The 17812-nt window shown below is 40.5% G+C and overlaps 1 protein-coding gene across 8 annotated transcripts in view; it reads right to left on the bottom strand.

The window, feature by feature from the left end:
* RBPMS (RNA binding protein, mRNA processing factor) overlaps positions 1-17812 on the bottom strand; it is a 185899-nt gene that overhangs the window by 67097 nt on the left and 100990 nt on the right. Inside the window, exon 1 of one of the 8 annotated variants that reach the window (XM_063668606.1) lies at positions 2245-4393. The exons of the other annotated variants lie outside the window; for them this stretch is intronic. Within the exon in view, the coding sequence (XP_063524676.1) occupies positions 2245-2304 (60 nt within the window). The 5' untranslated portion in view covers positions 2305-4393. Of the gene's footprint in view, positions 1-2244; positions 4394-17812 lie in introns of those variants that run through there. 8 annotated transcript variants of the gene reach the window in all.

Below are 17812 nucleotides of genomic sequence, written 5' to 3'. Positions count from 1 at the left end.
TATTAAGCATCCAATACCATGAATTCTGGACCCTACGTGTCAAAAAGATATCCCAAGAGAGTGTATTTTAAATGTGCACCCATGGGACCCACTCAGTTCCCATGTTTTCATGGTATGGTCTGGAAAGGGACTAGAGTCCTGAAAATTAGTCTCTTAAGAACACAGTTGCCATTTAGTGTTCTGAATGTACACACATGGGCCTGAGAGCTCCAAAGCACCCCCCGCCCCCTCGCCACCATTCTTCTAATGAGCTTGAAGAAAAATAAGAGCAGGCAGGGCGCTGTGGCTCACGCCTGTCATCCTAGCACTTTGGGAGGCCGAGGCAAGTGGATTGCCTGAGCTCGGGAGTTCAACACCAGCCTGGGCAACACGGTGAAACCCCATCTCTACTAAAATACAAAAAAAAAAAATTAGCTGGGTGTGGCGGCATGCACCTGTAATCCCAGTTAGTTACTTGGAATGCTGAGGCAGAATTGCTTGAGCCCGTGAGGCAGAGGGTACAGTGAGCCAAGATCGCGCCATTGCACTCCAGCCTGGGTGACAGAGCTACACTCTGTCTCAAAAAAAGAAATATCCACAAAAACAAGACTCTCTTACTCTAGAGACCAGGATGAACAACTCTGAACTTCACAGGCTCAGCTTCAAGTATACAAGGAAGAGCCTGTGGCTGGATGGTAATGGCATTAACAGGAAATAAGGGGGGAAGGGAAAGGAAAGAGAGGTCCTTAGGGAGGCCTAACAAAAGCCACAGAGCCCTGACCCAGAAATCTTGGAGTGGGTGGAACTTCCTCATGAGCATGACTCACTCATTCTGAGAAGAAACCAATTGAGGGCAGTAGCAAAAGGGATGTGGAGAATACCCTTGTGCATACCTAATCAACACCAAAAAGCGAACAGATAGCGCCTGTTCTGTGAAACACAGAACATTTCCTTCAACTGATGTTGTGTTGTGTTTTTGTTTAAATTTGGGAAACCTCGGTATTATTTTGCCAAAAAAATATATAAGGAAAAACAAAAACAAAAAGCAAAGCTGCATTCTGAAGCAAGCTGGGGTGAGGTCACAAAGGACCTCACTGAGGTGGACCAACTTCCACCCTAACAAAGCTAATATTACAACAGAATAAATATTTCCAAGAATGGACCTAAGAACTGTGGTCTCTGCTGGGAGGCAAGCACAGTCCCTGGGTGTCACGTATAGGTATGCTGTGAAAGGACTTGCTCATTTGCACCACACTCCATCAGACACACATAGTAGCAACTTGCCATCAACTTCAGGATGTCCTCCCCGGCACTAAACTTGACCAACCTTCCTGTGAGGAAGCAACTTTCCTAAACCTGAGCTCACATTAACCTGAGTCCTGTGGCCCAGGCCACTGGGGATAACGTGAAGAGTATCCTGGGACCTAGTTGTGGTCTAGAGCATCTAGCCTCAGAAAATGAGGCTGCACATGTGAATTCTATGCCTCGGCTCTTTCACTGGTATTCCAGAATCAACTGAAGCTCCACATAATATGTTTGCCTCTTACACAACCTGGGCTGGTGGCTTGAGTCCTAAAACATGCTGAACTAAGTCTCCCCCACTCCCTGCCCCCTTCTTCATACCCCCGCCCATTTGAACTAAAATAACATCAACATCATGTTCCAAATCAAAGTTCCAGCATCCTCATTTAAAAAAAAAAAAAAGCTCAGAAGTTAAAATGACCTAATTTGTTTGGCAGCTTATTCAGAGGCCGTAGGCTTAGAATACAAGCCACATTCCTCTAACATCTTTAGCAGCAATACCATATTTGGTAATCAATATCCTGCTCAGCTAAGTTTCCATCCATAGGGATTAGCCAAGCCAAAAACATTTTAAATGTTAAGGGATGATGAAGAGGAGAAAAAAGAGGGGCAGGAGAAGGGAGAACACAGAAATGAAGAGGGAAAAAAGAAAAAGAGGCAGATAGGAAGAAGACAAGAGAAAAAAATTCCTTGTGTTTTTAATTAAAGCCTACTAAGATTCTTCTCTGGCTACAATTACTTCACATTAAATGCCGTCAGGATAAGATTACTGCCAAGTGAAAGGGTGAACCTGTGTCTTTCAAAAGCAACCTTTTCCTCTCTTGCTCATAATTCACCGTTCTTCTCACAATGAACAGAGAACCTTTCTCTTCCAAATGTAAATGGTGTCCTTTTCATTACATGGACCAGAAAGGACAGTTTCCGAATATTAGTATATTAATTTGAATATAAACAGTTACTTACAGGCACCCCAATCTGACTGGCTACTGGACAGCCAACAGTCTCAACCAATCCAGGTTCCATATAATCTACAGAGGCTGAATTCCCTACTCAGGGCAAATTCTGGGAGATCTTTAAAAGGACACTGCTGAGAAACAACGTATTCTTGTTCGTCCAGTATACTTGAAAGTATACCAGGGCAGTTTCATGCCAGGGAGCCAGGGAAGGCACCAGAGGAAGTGATGGAAGAGTAGAAGTTCACCAGGTGCAGTTCAGGAAAGGGCTCAGCAAATTTCTCTGTAACAGGATGCAGAAAGGGTGTTAGGGTGGGAGGGGTCGGGGGTGGGGTGGCTGAACAAGCAGACTGGGGAAGAGATCACAAAGGACCTCTTATGCCATGACTGAGGACTTTGGAGTGTGTGCTCAGCTGAGCCATTAGGTTTTAAAAATGGGGGGATAATATGATCAGCTTTATGTAGTAGGTCTGTGACCCTCAAATGTTAGCAGCATCAACTTGGATGATTTGCTAGAGTTTCTGGTTCAGTAGCTCTGAGATGGAATCTGAAAATTTGCATTTGTAACAAGTTCAGGGTAATGCTGATGCTGTTTGCATAGAGACCACATTTGAGAATCACAGTGGTTGGCGGTAACTCTAGGGATGGTAGGGAAGACAGACTCAATGAAGAGACTAGAACAGATCAGATATGAAACCATTAAAGCAGCCCTGGGAAGAGAAGCTGGGATGAGATGGCTACTGCCCTCTAAGCCTTCTTCTTTGGGACGGGTACTCAGGGGCCAATGTCTGTGTTCTATGCCCTTATTCCTCTGACCACAGCTGCCTATTTAAGGGGCAGCTGCGGCCTAAAGTGACAAAACCTGTTTTCTCTTATAAGGATTTCAACCTTGAGCCTATACAGAGACACAGAAAATGGTGTTGACCAAAGCTGAGTCACCGTAAGAGCCTCTCACTAGAAAAAAAGTCTCCAAATTCCTGTCACTGAGGTCTTCAGAGCACCCTCATACCTGATAGAGTCTTGGTTATTTGGTACAATAAACAGAGTACTTCAGTTCTGTTAGCTTCAGGCTCCCGGTGTTGTTACAAATGGTTCTGCACTAAAGTTAGTCCATCAGTCCTTGACAATGAGTTTTAGGGACAATGGAATGACTCATTTAGAAAAAAAATGCTTAGAAACAAAACAGAGCTATATATACATATTGAGAAAGATGTCCATGGCTAGATTAGGCTGAAAAAAAAAAAAAAAGATACTCAGCAATGTTTGGTAGTATGGGGGTAGAGGAGACTGTATATACACGTGCATGTATACTTCTCTATCTGTGTAAGTCCAGAAAGGTTTAGAATGAGACAACCAACCAGTTAATAGCAGTCAACTTAGTGGTAGGGGTGATAGAGGGCACAGACTTTTGTACAATTTTGCATCATTTGAAATTTTTACAACTATGTATAATTTATAAAATCCAATACAGAATTAAAAACAAAAGGAGAGAGGTGGAATAAGGGATTTCCTACTGGGACACAGCATTCAACCAGCTATGTTTTTAAAAACCAGTTACTTTTAAAAAAGAACTTTATTCTGAAATAATTTCAGACTTACAGAAAAATTGCAGACATAGTATAATTCCTATATACCCTGTGCACACATTTCTTAGATGTTAGCATTTCACATTTATCAAACACACACACACGTTTCCCCTGAACTGATTAAAAGTAAGTAGCAAGCATGCTATTCTTTTACCCTTTACTTCAGTTTGATTTCCTAAAAACAAGGACATCTCTTTGTTTTCCTGATCCAAGATCTAATTCAGAATCACACATAGCACTTAGTTGTCATCACTTTAGTCTCCTGAAAGAGTTCTTCAGTCCTTACCTTTCATGAGCTTGATATTTTTGAAAACTACAAGCTATTTATTTTGTAGAGTGGCCCTCGATTTGGGTTTATCTAATTTTTTTTTTTTTTGGTTTAGATTCAGGTTACGCATTTTTTGGCAGGAAGATCAGAGATGGGTGTCCTGCACAGTGCAGAATATCAAGAGGCACATGGTGTCACTTTTGTCCCATTATGAGTGATATTAGCTTTGATCATTTGCCAAGTTTCTCTATTGTAAAGATGCTGTTTTCCCCTTTTAACTAGTTTCTTACAGACAAATATTTCCAGACTATATAAATATGTTGTTTTTCAAAAAATCTACTAGTTTTAACATCTATTAATAATTATTACCTGAAGCAACTGTTACTATTGTAGTTGCCAAATGGTGCTTTAGTAATCTCATTGTTCCTCCCCACTGCCACCAGACGGAGTCTTGCTCTGTCACTCAGGCTAGAGTGCAGTGGCATGGTCTCAGCGGCTTACTGCAACCTCCACCTCCTGGGTTTAAGCAATTCTCCTGCCTCAGCCTCCCGAGTAGCTGGGATTGCCTTCATTGCTCCTTTTATATACAGTGTATCAGCTTTCTACTCCATGGAAAAGCTCTCCCTTCTGCCCTGTTAATTATTTACATCAGTAATGACTTACAGACTTATATTTAGCTCTATGCTTTATAATTCATTACTACCATTATTTATTTTGCTGTTCCAAGTGTCCCAGTTGTGTACACATACATGCTCTCACATTCAGATCTACTTCTCTGCGTCATATAGATATATTTAAAATATTTTTAATTTTTATTTTAATAAAAATACTTTAATATATTTAAAATATATTTAGATGTATTGAAGTTCATACTGATAGCTCCAATTCCAATCTCACACCATTTGGTTAATTCTATCCCTCTCCTTTGCCTATGTGTAACTCCTCTAATAGCGAGAATCCTAGCTTTCATTATCTACTATACATTTATTTATTTGCTCAATACAAAAACACACATTAGTTTCAGAATTGCTAACCGATACCACTATAAAAAGTCTATTAACTACAACTTATATTTATTTACAGTTTTTTGTCTTTAGTCTAAATGTATGTTGCCAATATGTATATTATTTGGATTACTTGTGGGTTAGTTTCCCCATTCCCCCCACCTTCAGTGTGGTTGTGTTATTCATTTGTAATACAGTTAGAGTCAGTTTGTTTCTGTCTTCAATTTGGAGTCTCTCCCCATCCTTGTTGTCTCCACTTTGCCTATGCATTCATAGCAAGTGAAAACTATTCCACCATTTCAAAAGTGAAAGCTGATTCATCGACCCATTCATCTTTCTGCTAACCCACTGATGAATACATGTTATAAATACTGACTAAAAGCTGAGGATCTAGAATTCTAACTCCCCTCCCCACCTGCTTTGACATTCTGAGATACTGAAATTCTCCAAGGAAGCTTCTAAATAACCAAAGGCTCTACCTCCTCTGGGATACAGCCACAAGTCACTTCTTTAAGAGCTTCCTATCAGATTCTGCTAGAGCTTCCTACACTCCCATTCTGATCTGTTGATCCAGTAGATCTGAGGCATATGTACTGAACTAGATGAAACTGCCTTTTACTACAGGATAAAAACAGTAAGGTAGTAATAATATACGATCCCATCTAGTAAGTTGAAAGACTTCTTCAATTGATTCTAACAACCTTTATACTGCCCCTTCCTCCACGGCCAACTCCAAATGAAAACCCACAGCCAATGAAACTCAAGGTCAAATTTGCTACTATCCCTCTGTGACCTTGTGGCCAGGCGCGGTGGCTCACGCCTGTAATCCCAGCACTTTGGGAGGCCGAGGTGGGCGGATCACAAGGTCAGGAGTTTGAGACCAACCTGGCTAACGCAGTGAAACCCCATCTCTACTAAAAATACAAAAAATTAGCCAGGCGTGGTGGCGGGCACCTGTAGTCCCAGCTACTCGGGAGGCTGAGGCTGAGGCAGGAGAACTGTGTGAACCCAGGAGATGGAGCTTGCAGTGAGCCGAGATCGCGCCACTGCACTCCAGCCTGGGCAACAGAGCAAGACTCCATCTCAAACAAACAAACAAACAAACAAAACAAAACAACAACAACAACAAACCATTTTCTAGAGAGAGCTAATAATAAAAGTCTTCTACTGGTTCATCTTTTTTGAGACAGAGTCTCACTCTGTCACCCGGGCTGGAGTGCAGTGGCGTAATTTTGGGTCACTACAACTTCTCTGCCTTTGGGGTTCAAGCAATTCTCATGCCTCAGCCTCCCGAGTAGCTGGGATTATAGGTGTGCATCACCATGCCAGGCTGATTTTTTAAATTTCTAGTAGAGATGGGATTTCACCATGTTTGTCAGGCTGGTCTTGAACTCCTGACCTCAAGTGATCTGCCTGCCTCAGCCTCCCAAAGTGTTGGGATTACAGGCATGAGCCACAATAAAAGCCTTTTACTATTTTCAAAGAGCATTTTGGTCACAAGAAAAGAAATATCCTGGGGACCACAAATCTTTCAACAGGAGAAAAGGAAATGAAGCAGAAAGAATTGACTTTTTTGCCTTTTTAGAAGTTAAAAACATAAGTTAGGAATATAAACGGTTTCTTAAAATTGATAGCCATGTCATTTCCATCAGAAACTAGGAAGTAAATACATACTTTAGAGAGATTCTGAGCTCTCAAATATTGGTCCAAGGTTAAAATATATTTACAGTTTTTTGAGTATTGTCAGCTTTCTCTGCCACAGGCATCATAATCGGTTATATTAGAAACAGAAACTAGGCAAGGTATAGTCGAAAGTTTCCCCAGGAGTCTGTGAAAACAACTGTTACACTCAGTTGGAGCCTGAAATGACTCCATGACAGGCCACAGACAAACCTGCATCTGGGTAATCTATTACAGTGGAGAGCATAGGACTCACTGAGAGACAACAGTGTGCAGGTGAGTTAAAAACGAACCAGTAGTTTTCTACCATTTATTGGGGAATATATCAGTGTGTTACAAGTGAAAACTTGTGACGCTCATTTTTAAAATACAAAACTATGAGTAAAGATCACAGGAATGGGAAGCTGGTAGAGAACTGGGTCAGGTTCTCTGATAAGTAATACAGGTTTGTCTACATAAATCATGAAATTCATAATTAGTACTGAAATTTTGGGGTCATCAAGCCTAGTTCTCAGCCATGGTTAGTACTCCTCATTGCCCTTTCCCCCTACTCCTTAGGGGTATTTAGAAATGTGTGAGGATGGCCGGGCACCGTGGCTCACGCCTGTAATCCCAGCACTTTGGGAGGCTGAAGCGGGCAGATCATGAGGTCAGGAGATCGAGACCATCCTGGCTAACACGGTGAAACCCCCGCTCTACTAAAAATACAAAAAATTAGCCGGGCGTGGTGGCAGATGCCTGTAGTCCCAGATCCTTGGGAGGCTGAGGCAGGAGAATGGCATGAAATTGGGAGGTGGAGATTACAGTGAACTGAAATCGTGCCACTGCACTCCAGCCTGGGAGACAGAGGGAGACTCCGTCTCAAAAAAAAAGAAAGAAATGTGCAAGGGTATCTGAAGGCTGTTATATGACTGAATACTACACAGGCATTCATTAGGAAGGAGGCAGGAAGATAAAGTCCTAAAAGGAGCAGGATAGTCCCACACAATGTTAGAATTCTCATCCAAAATGCCAAAAGGCTTCCCAACACAGATGAAAAAAGATCCAGAAAAATAAATTAATGTGCCTAAATTCCCAGCTAACTACTGGTAGAATCCATATCACAATCCAATTTTTTAATTCCCAATAGAGCGTGTATATGTGAGGACATTACAGTTCTGTGAAGATTTTTCTTTTATAAAGACTACATTGTTTCCAGATAATAACTGGGGCTGTTGTTCAGTTTGCATTGTGATGAAACTTAGGTAGATATGGATTCCAACAGAGAATGAACAAGTGAGGGAAAGAATCCGTCAGATGTAAACCGTATTTCATACTTTTCCTAAATAAGGGCATTGCTTGCAAAGACATCAGGACTGTTAATACAACAGCCTGTGCTGCTGGGTTATTGCCCAATGAGAAACTGTATCACACCAATTATGCCTCATTCTTTTTCTTAATCCAACCACCTCCCAGTGCTTGCCCTGGCTTTACCTTAGAATAATCTGATTTAATACTCCTTTTTTCCCTTGCCTAAATCAGTCATTTGAAAACATGTTTTCCTGTCCATTGGTAAAACAGCTATACTGCACTTGGAGAAAGAGACCCCTTTCCCAAGGCTTCCTGTGGTATACGTGGCCATGGAGCCATTAGAGATGATGCTGGGCCATGAGTCTGGGCCATGATTGCCTAATTGAACAGTCTTCCAGGAGGTGTTAGGTTACCACATATCTTGAAGTCAGTTTTGATTTTTAGCCCCTTGAATTAAAAAAAAAAAAAACCTTCATAATTGTTTCTAAACCAGATGTTCCATAAAACGCAATAAAATTTTATCCTCTTTTGAATGTTTTAGTAACAGAAAGGAATATGTTTCCATGTCTAGTCTAGAATGTTTCCACAGGTTTATCTTTGATTTCAAGCCTGTGTAACTTCTCCTCAGATAATATCTGTAACAAGCTAAGTGTTATAAAATAATATTGGCCATGATAGAGAAGCCTAATCTCATCCTCATTAACCAGAGGGATAAAAAGATTTTAATATTTCCTAGTGACTAGGCCACTTCTTAAAATACAATGTACATTTGGCTTCACTTTTATTCTTTTGAATAAACTGTGGCACTCAAACTCACACCCTCCCACCACTAAGCCAAATTCCTATGGTGAAAACAATACATTGTGTTTAAGGTATGAAGTATCTGCTCCAATAACAAAATGGGGAAAACCTCATGTCTGCCACCGAACCTAGAAGGATTAGAAAAGCAACCAGGAGAAGAAGGTCTTGGTTAATCAATCCTCTTCTACAACTGGCAAAGGTATCCAGAAAACTAGCTGTCTAGGAGTACCATCAGCTGCAGTTAATTATAGTCACAATTATAAAAGAGACATCCCAGCTCAGGGTCACAGTCAATTTTGTGGAACCTCCCCATGAACAAGAGGCTTACACTGTGAGAATCAGGAGTGTGAACTTAAGAGTCTGACTTCCTAGATTCAAATACTACTCCACTACTGACCTTGGATATACTGTTTAACCTTTCTGTGTCTCAGTTTCCTCTGCTGTAAACTGGGGATGAATATAGTCCATATTTCACAGCATTAGTTGTAAAGATTAAATGAGATCTTGTAAACAGCCAGATTAATGCCTGACATCTGATAAACACTAATCCCTATGGCCCAGTGCTTATCAGCTATGGAGCTCCTCTTCCAAATATGAACCAATGGGGTTTCTTCTCCTTTGGCTTTTTTGGAGATGTTCTTCTATTACTTAGAAAGAGAAAGATGAGATTCATACTCTGCTCTGAGACTGCCCCAACTGGGAGAAAGCAGCAGGACACCTGAGCTGCTGTCCAGTCTGATGCTGTGTAGTTTCCTTTATTTCCCATGTTTCCCCCACAGGGAGCTGACGTGCATCCTGCTTCTCCTGCATCTGAGTAGATCTGAGGGGCCTGGCTGGTAACTGCAGACTGGATTCCCTTCGTAGGAGGAACTAGGCAGATATACTTCGAAGGTATCTGGAATCTCCATCTGACTTGACCATCCACCCCAGCCCAATTAATTTCTTTTCCACAACACACACTTACTTTTTGTGTTAGCCAACCACCCCTATGTACATAACCACGCCCTAGGAGAATCTGCTTTGTATAGGATGACTATAAAGTCATGACAGGGCCTTTGAAGAAGCTATAAACGCAATCTTTAACATGTCAAGAGAATGAGAGTCAAGCAGAGTTTATTTTCCAAAGGGTCGAGAGGGCGTGATTGTTTGAACTTTTACCACTATGTTCTCAAACCATTCTGAAAAGGATGATTGAAAGACCTGGGCCCTGACAATGACAGGAAAGGGCTGTTTCTAAGCCAAACACGGTCAGTTACCCATTAAAGCAATATTTTACAGTGACACTTTGAAATAGATAATATTACACGGAAAGAAACATAGGCCAGAGTGCAGATGGTACTATCTTACTCAGGAATCCCGATGCTCACATTTTTACACCGAGAACTCTGAAGGTGAACAGAAGGTAAAGCAGCAGGTCAACTGCTCTGGTAGGCACAAAAACATCCCTTAGAATCCTTAACGCACAAACACCAAACGTGGCTGGTGCTGCCAGCAGCCCCTTTCACTGCAGAGTCCTTACTGCCTTTTCCTTTCCTGTCTCACTGTCAGGACAATGAATAAACCCATCGGCATACATTCTTTCCCCTTTGCATCAATGTCTTTTACTCCCGCTACTTGCTAAATGAAGGCACTCAAAATGAAAGCTTAAAGGAAGCAGATCCTAGGCAATAGCTCTCAATTCAGTTAAATTTTCAACTCTGATAGAGATCTTGGGGTGATTTGGGGAAAACCTATTAACAAACTTTTAATGGTCCATATCGGCTTAATGATGGCCCAAGACATTCCAGTCTGATGTCGGTCACTGTCAAGTGACACCAAAGAAACTTCAGAATTTTGATGGCCAACTTCACTGACTTGGGAAATCAACAGTGGGTTTGCCTCAACAAAGCACTTCCTTGTATTAGACTAAAGCCTTATGGGTGTCACATCAAAAATTTCAGAAATGTGGCATAGAAACCATGCCCTGTCAATGTGAACATGTAAATGATTTCCGGATTATGTGATTCATCTCTGTACAGCTCAGATCATAGGCTTAAATCAGTGAATCTGGCACCAAGAAGAAAAAAAAGAGAAAGAAAAAAAGAAAACAATAAAACGGACAAAAGAAATCACAACCTTATTCTTAAAGAAGCCGGTCTATATTACTGAAACAGGCCAGTCTAGAAAATATACACCCCTTTGGTAACACAGTGCATCCAGTGAAAAAGTAGGGGGTTTATGTGCAAATTCATTATCAATAACAACTTTAAAAATAGCTTGTATCTCTTTTCCTAGTGATGGCAAATTGAGACAATCACTTTCATTCATAAGGGCCACATATGTGCCCATATAGCTTCTGCCAAGTACAAAACCCAGGATTAAACTTGGAAGGGATGGGTTTTGAAATACTTACTAAATTCATATCCAATTAGTAGATGACGATATAGATCCTTTAAAGATAAAAGGGGTTTTTTTTTTTAAGTCAAAGGGTTACTGGTGTTGACAAGCGTGGTGTCAGCTCTTTAAAGAAAGGACTAATTATACATAATCACACATTAATCTTCTAATTATTGAAAAGGAGATCAACCTACTTTTGCATCTAATACATACTATGCACATATCAGGCAAAATGAGACAATGGATGCATGCAAGTGTGAAAGTGCTTTATGTACTCAAAGACAAGTTGAATGATTAATACTGTGTAACATAAAAAGTCTCAGAGAATTATTTTAAAAAACAAGTGTGTTGGCTGGGCACGGTGGCTCACACCTGTAATGTCAGCACTTTGGGAGGCCGGGGCAGGTGGATCACCTGAGGTCAGGAGTTCGAGACCAGCCTGACAAACATGGTGAAACCCTATCTCTACTAAAAATACAAAAATTAGCCAGACGTGGTGCTGCACGCCTGTAATCCCAGCTACTCAGGAGGCTGAGGCAGAAGAATTGCCTGAATCGTGGAGGCCGGAGGTTGCAGTGAGCCCAGATTGTTCCATTGCACTTCAGCCTGGGCGACAAGAGCGAAACTCCATCGGGGGCGGGGTGGGGGTGTCTATGTCTACATGGAAAAGCACATGAAGAATAAGTCCTACTTGTGAGGTAGACAGGCTAAGAGAACGCATTTAACGAGCTCTTCTTTTAGCTTCACCTTAAGTGCTTGTTAGGTCATTTGAGGACCTATCTTAACTTTCTGTATATGTTTTAAGGATCGTTCTGCAAAGTTTACTTTGAGCTTTTATTAGTGGCTGGTGCAGAAGAAAAAAAGAGGTAGGAGGAGGAGAGAAAGCAGTACTGACATAAACAAACTCTACAATTGAAAAAAAACAGTTGCCTAAACTTTCCAAAACCATTTTGAGAAGATTTCTATTTAAAGATCAGACATAGACTGCAATAGACCTCCAAGTATATTTTCACAATCCTGCTTCTGCTCTCCAGCATTTTAGCAATGAGCCCCCCAGCCCCCAACAGGATCCAGTGAAACCTCCCACCCTGTGTGCGCCCAACCAAGTTTAGGTAATGTTAATGAAATGAAATACCAAGAGCAAGTAGAAAACGTGCATTTTCTTGTTTTCTTCCCCCTCACCCAAAGATAATCACTATCTTGATCTAGCTACTAATTTTCAAACTGTACAACTTGACAACAAATTTTTAGAAAGAAAAAGCTGTATTACATTTAAAAAATACAAATAATTTTATAAGTCAATGGTTTTATATCCTTTATTTCACTAAGGATAAAAATGAGCCATTTATACCAATACATTATTTATTGGTCCTCAACATCATTTACTAATACCATTTACTAAATTAATCAATAGGGGTTAGGGGGAGATGTCGCTGATGAATTTCATAAAAACACAGAAATAAGCAAAGTGGGTAAATTTGCTCCTTAACCCCATTTTTAAAAACACCTCTAACACACACCATCAAATGGCTTGCAAACTCCTTCCAACCAAGAACTTGGGGCTTAAGGCACAAGTTAGTTGAAAAGAATGTAAACAGTCAAGTCCAAACTTAGGAAGTTCACTGCAAAGTACTTCCTGTGCTGCACAGGGAGCCAAAACAAAGTGAGGCAAAACCTATCTCGCCTCTAAACAACTGAAATCAGTGCTCTTCCTCTACTCTAATGAATCCTTGCAATTAGATTACAAGTGATCTAACCAAACTGAGGCTGAATTTCTCCCCTTCTGCAAAAAGGCTTATCTATACAATTTGGGAGGCCGAGGTGGGTGCATCACGAGGTCAGGAGTTCAAGACTAGCCTGACCAACATGGTATGGTGAAACCCTGTCTCTACCAAATATACAAAAATTAGCCGGACGTGGTGGCGCGTGCCTGTAATCCCAGCTACTCAGGAGGCTGAGGCAGGAGAATCACTTAAACCCCGGAGGTGGACGTTGCAGTGAGCCAAGATCGCACCATTGCACTCCAGCCTGGGTGACAGAGCAAGACTCTGTCTCAAAAAAAAAAAAAAAAAAAACAACAAACAAAACCCCTCTAAGTCAGGAATCTCACTGGCTGCTAAAGAAACATTATAATCAATGGATGTTGGGTCTTTGAAACAGAGATTCAATCAGAATTTGAAATGGAGAAAGATGTGCACAATTAAGATAGAATAAAAGGGAGATGAGGATGTGTTTGTTCAGGTTACAATATTTTCATAGGCTTGAGAATATTAAGGATAACATTGCAACTGTGTTTCCCTGATGAGCTCCAAGAAAGGAAGGATGAATAATTTTACTATTAACTATAAGTCAATGTTTAGAAATACTCTGAATCCACTGGAATTTGAGGTTCCACCAAAATTATTTTAAAAACCAGTATACGGAGGCTGGGCGTGGTGGCTTCTCGCCTGTAATCCCAGCACTTTGGGAGGCTGAGGCGGGAGGATCACAAAGTCAGGAGATAGAGACCATCCTAACACAGTGAAATCCCGTCTCTACTAAAAAATACAAAAAAATTAGCTGGGCGTGGTGGCGGGCGCCTGTAGTTCCAGCTACTCGGGAGGCTGAGGCAGGAGAATGGCGTGAACCTGGGAGGCAGAGGTTGCAGTGAGCCGAGATCGCGCCACTACACTCCAGCCTGGGTGACACAGCGAGACTCCGTCTCAAAACAAAAACAAAAACAAAACAAAAAACACCAGTATACAGAAAAAAAGACTTTAGCCAGGCACGGTGGCTCACGCCTGTAATCCCTGCACTTTGGGAGGCCAAGGCGGGCAGAATACGAGGTCAGGAGTTCCAGACCAGCCTGACCAACAGGGTGAAACCCCATTTCTACTAAAAATTCAAAAATTAACCGGGTGTGACGGCACGTGCCTGTAATCCCAGCTACTCAGGAGGCCGAAGCAGAAGAATAACTTGAACCCAGGAGGCAGAGGTTGCAGTGAGCCACTGCACTCCAGCCTGGGCGACAGAGCGAGACTCTGTCTCAAAAAAAAAAAAGAAAAGAAAAAGAGACTTTAGGAATAAAAAGCAGTCCTTTGTGAAGGTTGTCATTATCATTGATTAACAGCATTTTTACCATTATTGAATGCCAGTAGCTTTAAAAATACCCATCTCTGTCAGGCGCAATGGCTCACAGCTGTAATCCCAAAACTCTGCAAAGCTGAGGTGAGAGATCACTTGAGGCCAGGAGTTTGAGGCCAGCCTGGGCAACACAGAGAGACACCACTTCTACAAAACATAAAAAAATTAGCCAGGCCTGGTGGCAGGTGTCTGTGGTCCCAGCTATTCGGGAGGCTGAGGTGGGAGAAGCACTCAAGGCCGGGATGTCGAGGCTGTAGTGAGTCATGATGGCACCACTGCAGTCCAGCCTGGGCAACAGGACAAGACCCTGTTTGAACAACAAAATATCAAAAACCAACAAAAACACCCACCATCTCATTTAATTTGAGCCTCTTACCCTTTGAGGTAGCCACGATCAACAGCATAGGAAGGAAAATCAAGGCTTGAAGAAGAGCCCCCAAATCAGTAAAGTGGCAGGGCCTGGATATAATCAGGTCAGCTGGATTCGGACACCCTCATGATTGGTTATCAAGAAGACATACTTCCATTGTTCTCTTCTTAGCCTCAATTAACACATTTAGTACCTTTTTACAGGTACAAACTCACTAACACTTGATGTTATGCAGAAATACATAAAACCACCCTAACATCAAATACACAGTATGTTTTTAATGTCAGTGTATTAAAATTTTTTATTTTAAGAATAGTTTCAAGTGTGTTTTCAGAATTTGGTAAACACCTCTACAGATAAATCAAGGGGACAGGGTGAAATTTTGTTAAAATCAACATTTTCCTGCTAGAGTTACCTAGGGTCATCCCTAAGCCTAAAAGCCTTTCCTCCATTCATTTTGTCACTCATTTATTGAGCATTCTAAGATGTGTGAACAGCCAGATTCTGTTTCACACCTGGTTGTTTGCCTTTTCCCCATAGGTGTATCTGTCACCTGTAATCTTAAATAACGTTTTCTGCCTTCTATTCAATGTTCTTTTATTTGGACATCATTACATCTGACTTCTAAGTGAATACCTAAATTCTGTGAGACATCATACAGAAATTAATTTGTGTGGATTGTATTTTTATTCTTATTTTTGAAAGTACACATAGAAATAATGCTTTTATACTTTATCTGTTTTTGTTCCTGTTATAAAGTAACGATGTGAATTCCTTTTCCATCTAAACTTATTTTCATGTCCTGTGTTTACAAATGTAACTAAGTACTCTGCGTATTTATTCATTCATTTACATATGACTGATGTCTTGTGTAAGGCAAATAAAGGAGAAACCAGATTTAAAAATTCAAAATACAAGAGAACTGTTGGTCATAGGTTTATAGTAGAAAAGAAATTTTCTACCCAACTGCTTTTCTGGGGAAATTATTTTGAACTTTTAATTTAAAAACAATAATCCTAAAAATTAACTTGCCGCACAATGGCCAAGAAAAAAAAAATCTTATATCCTTTTATACAATGACCAGGCTACTGAAAGCATCACTTAGTTTTTCAAAATGTTATCTACTGAAATTTAACACTAGATTTTCAGAAGAGAAATTTTAGTCTTAAAAATATACTTCATGGTGTACTTTTCTATAAATGTTAGCTTTGTTAACAGATTTTATTATCTTTAGATTCTAGATCAGTCTAATAATGTTCACTAAAATTTGGTTTCACTTATTTCTCCTAGTCTCATATTTATTATGTATTACATATATAATTTTTCACATTCTATGAACATTTACTCTATTCTCCCTCACTTATTTTACATATAAAAAATTTTGACTGTTTGCAATTTTCTCATTAAAATTTTTTAACACATCCATGTAATTATTAAATGTCTATAAAAAGAAGCAAAAAAACCCTGCATTTAATTATAAAGAAAGAAAATACCTCATATTGTATATACTTGAAAGAGTACAATAATTAATTAGTATCTATCAAAACACCTTATTCAGTCTTTGAGATGGTTAAGTCCTACCTGACTCCCTAAGGTTTTAAAATGTTTTAATGCATTCCAGTTACGGAGTAAGACCAAGGGTTCCAGCTTTGTGGAGCAAAAGTTCAAATCCTTATGGATTATCAGGAGCATTAAGCCAGTTTGTGAAAGGGAACTCTGAAGACCCTAGTCACTGTGATGATGTCATCATTCACTAAAAGTAAAAGAGAACAAAGAAGACAGTGATTTAAGCCGCCAAAATGTGCTGCCCTGCAGAACCATCAGTAATGTGGATAGTCAAGACAGTCAAGACATTAAGACTTCTTGGTTCTAAAACTGGCTTGGCATCTTAGCAGCCAAAACAAGATCTAGCAAAAAACTCACTCTGCACTTCATGTTCCACAAACACTAACTATATTTTCTATTTACATTTACGATAGAGGCAAATTAGATTCACAGCACTTTCTGAAATGTCTGAAAAACCACGGAGAAAGGGCAAGGTCATATGAGGTATCATTTTTCAAATGGCATGAGTTTTAAAATTATGTAAGTTTAAACAAATAGATCTTCAAAAAAGGCCATAAGGAAAATTCTGAGAGCTATTTCACACAGTCATGTAATTATCTGATGGAAGTGTTTTACCTAGAGAAGAGCTGGGTGAAGTTGAGATTTCCACATATACTTGTCATTGGAATATACACTGGTTTATGTGTGAGAACGTGTGGTTCTTCCTCCTTAATTCTCCAGGGAAAGGATGCTACTAACATTTCCGACTACTTTTCTTTCTTTAAACTTCCTTGAGATTCTTTTATTATTTTATTTTATTTTGTTTTTTTTTTTGAGAGAGAGTCTCACTCCATCACCCAGGCTGGAGTGCAATGGCGTGATCGCAGCTCACTGCAAGCTCCATCTCCCGGGTTCAAGCGATTCTCCTGCCTCAGCCTCCCAAGTAGCTGGAATTACAGGCACCCGCCACCAGGCCCAACTAATTTTTTTTTTTTTTTGTATTTTTAGTAGAGACGGGGTTTCGCCATGTTGGCCAGCCTGGTAAAGAGTAGGAGCCCTGGATACAGACCTGGGCTGAATCCTGTTTATTTTTTTATGTTATTTATTTATTTATTTATTTGAGATGGAGTCTCGCTCTGTCATCCAGGCTAGAATGCAGTGGTGCAACCTTGGCTCACTGCAACCTCCGCCTCCCAAGTTCAAGTGATTCTCGTGCCTCAGCCTCCTGAGTAGCTGGAATTACAGGCTACCACCATGCCTGACTAAATTTTGTATTTTCAGTAGAGACAGGGTTTCACCATGTTGGACCAGGCTGGTCTTGAACTCCTGACCTCAGGTGATCTGCCCACCTCGGCCTCCCAAAGTGCTGGGCCTACAGTCGTGAGGCACCGCGCCTGGTGAAGCGCTTTTACTAGTGTTTTATTTTCTAGTTTCCTATGTAAATGCTTCATAAATTCAAATAACCAACTTACTCTTCTTCAGGCAAAGACTGAAGACTACTTATAAATGCATCTTCATTTGTTTTTTCAGAACAA

The sequence above is a fragment of the Pongo pygmaeus genome, chromosome 7, assembly GCF_028885625.2.
Source record: "Pongo pygmaeus isolate AG05252 chromosome 7, NHGRI_mPonPyg2-v2.0_pri, whole genome shotgun sequence".
Taxonomy (NCBI): Eukaryota; Metazoa; Chordata; class Mammalia; order Primates; family Hominidae; genus Pongo; species Pongo pygmaeus.
The sequence above is the reverse complement of the archived record's forward strand: the minus strand, read 5'-3'. Positions and strand labels throughout refer to the sequence as shown.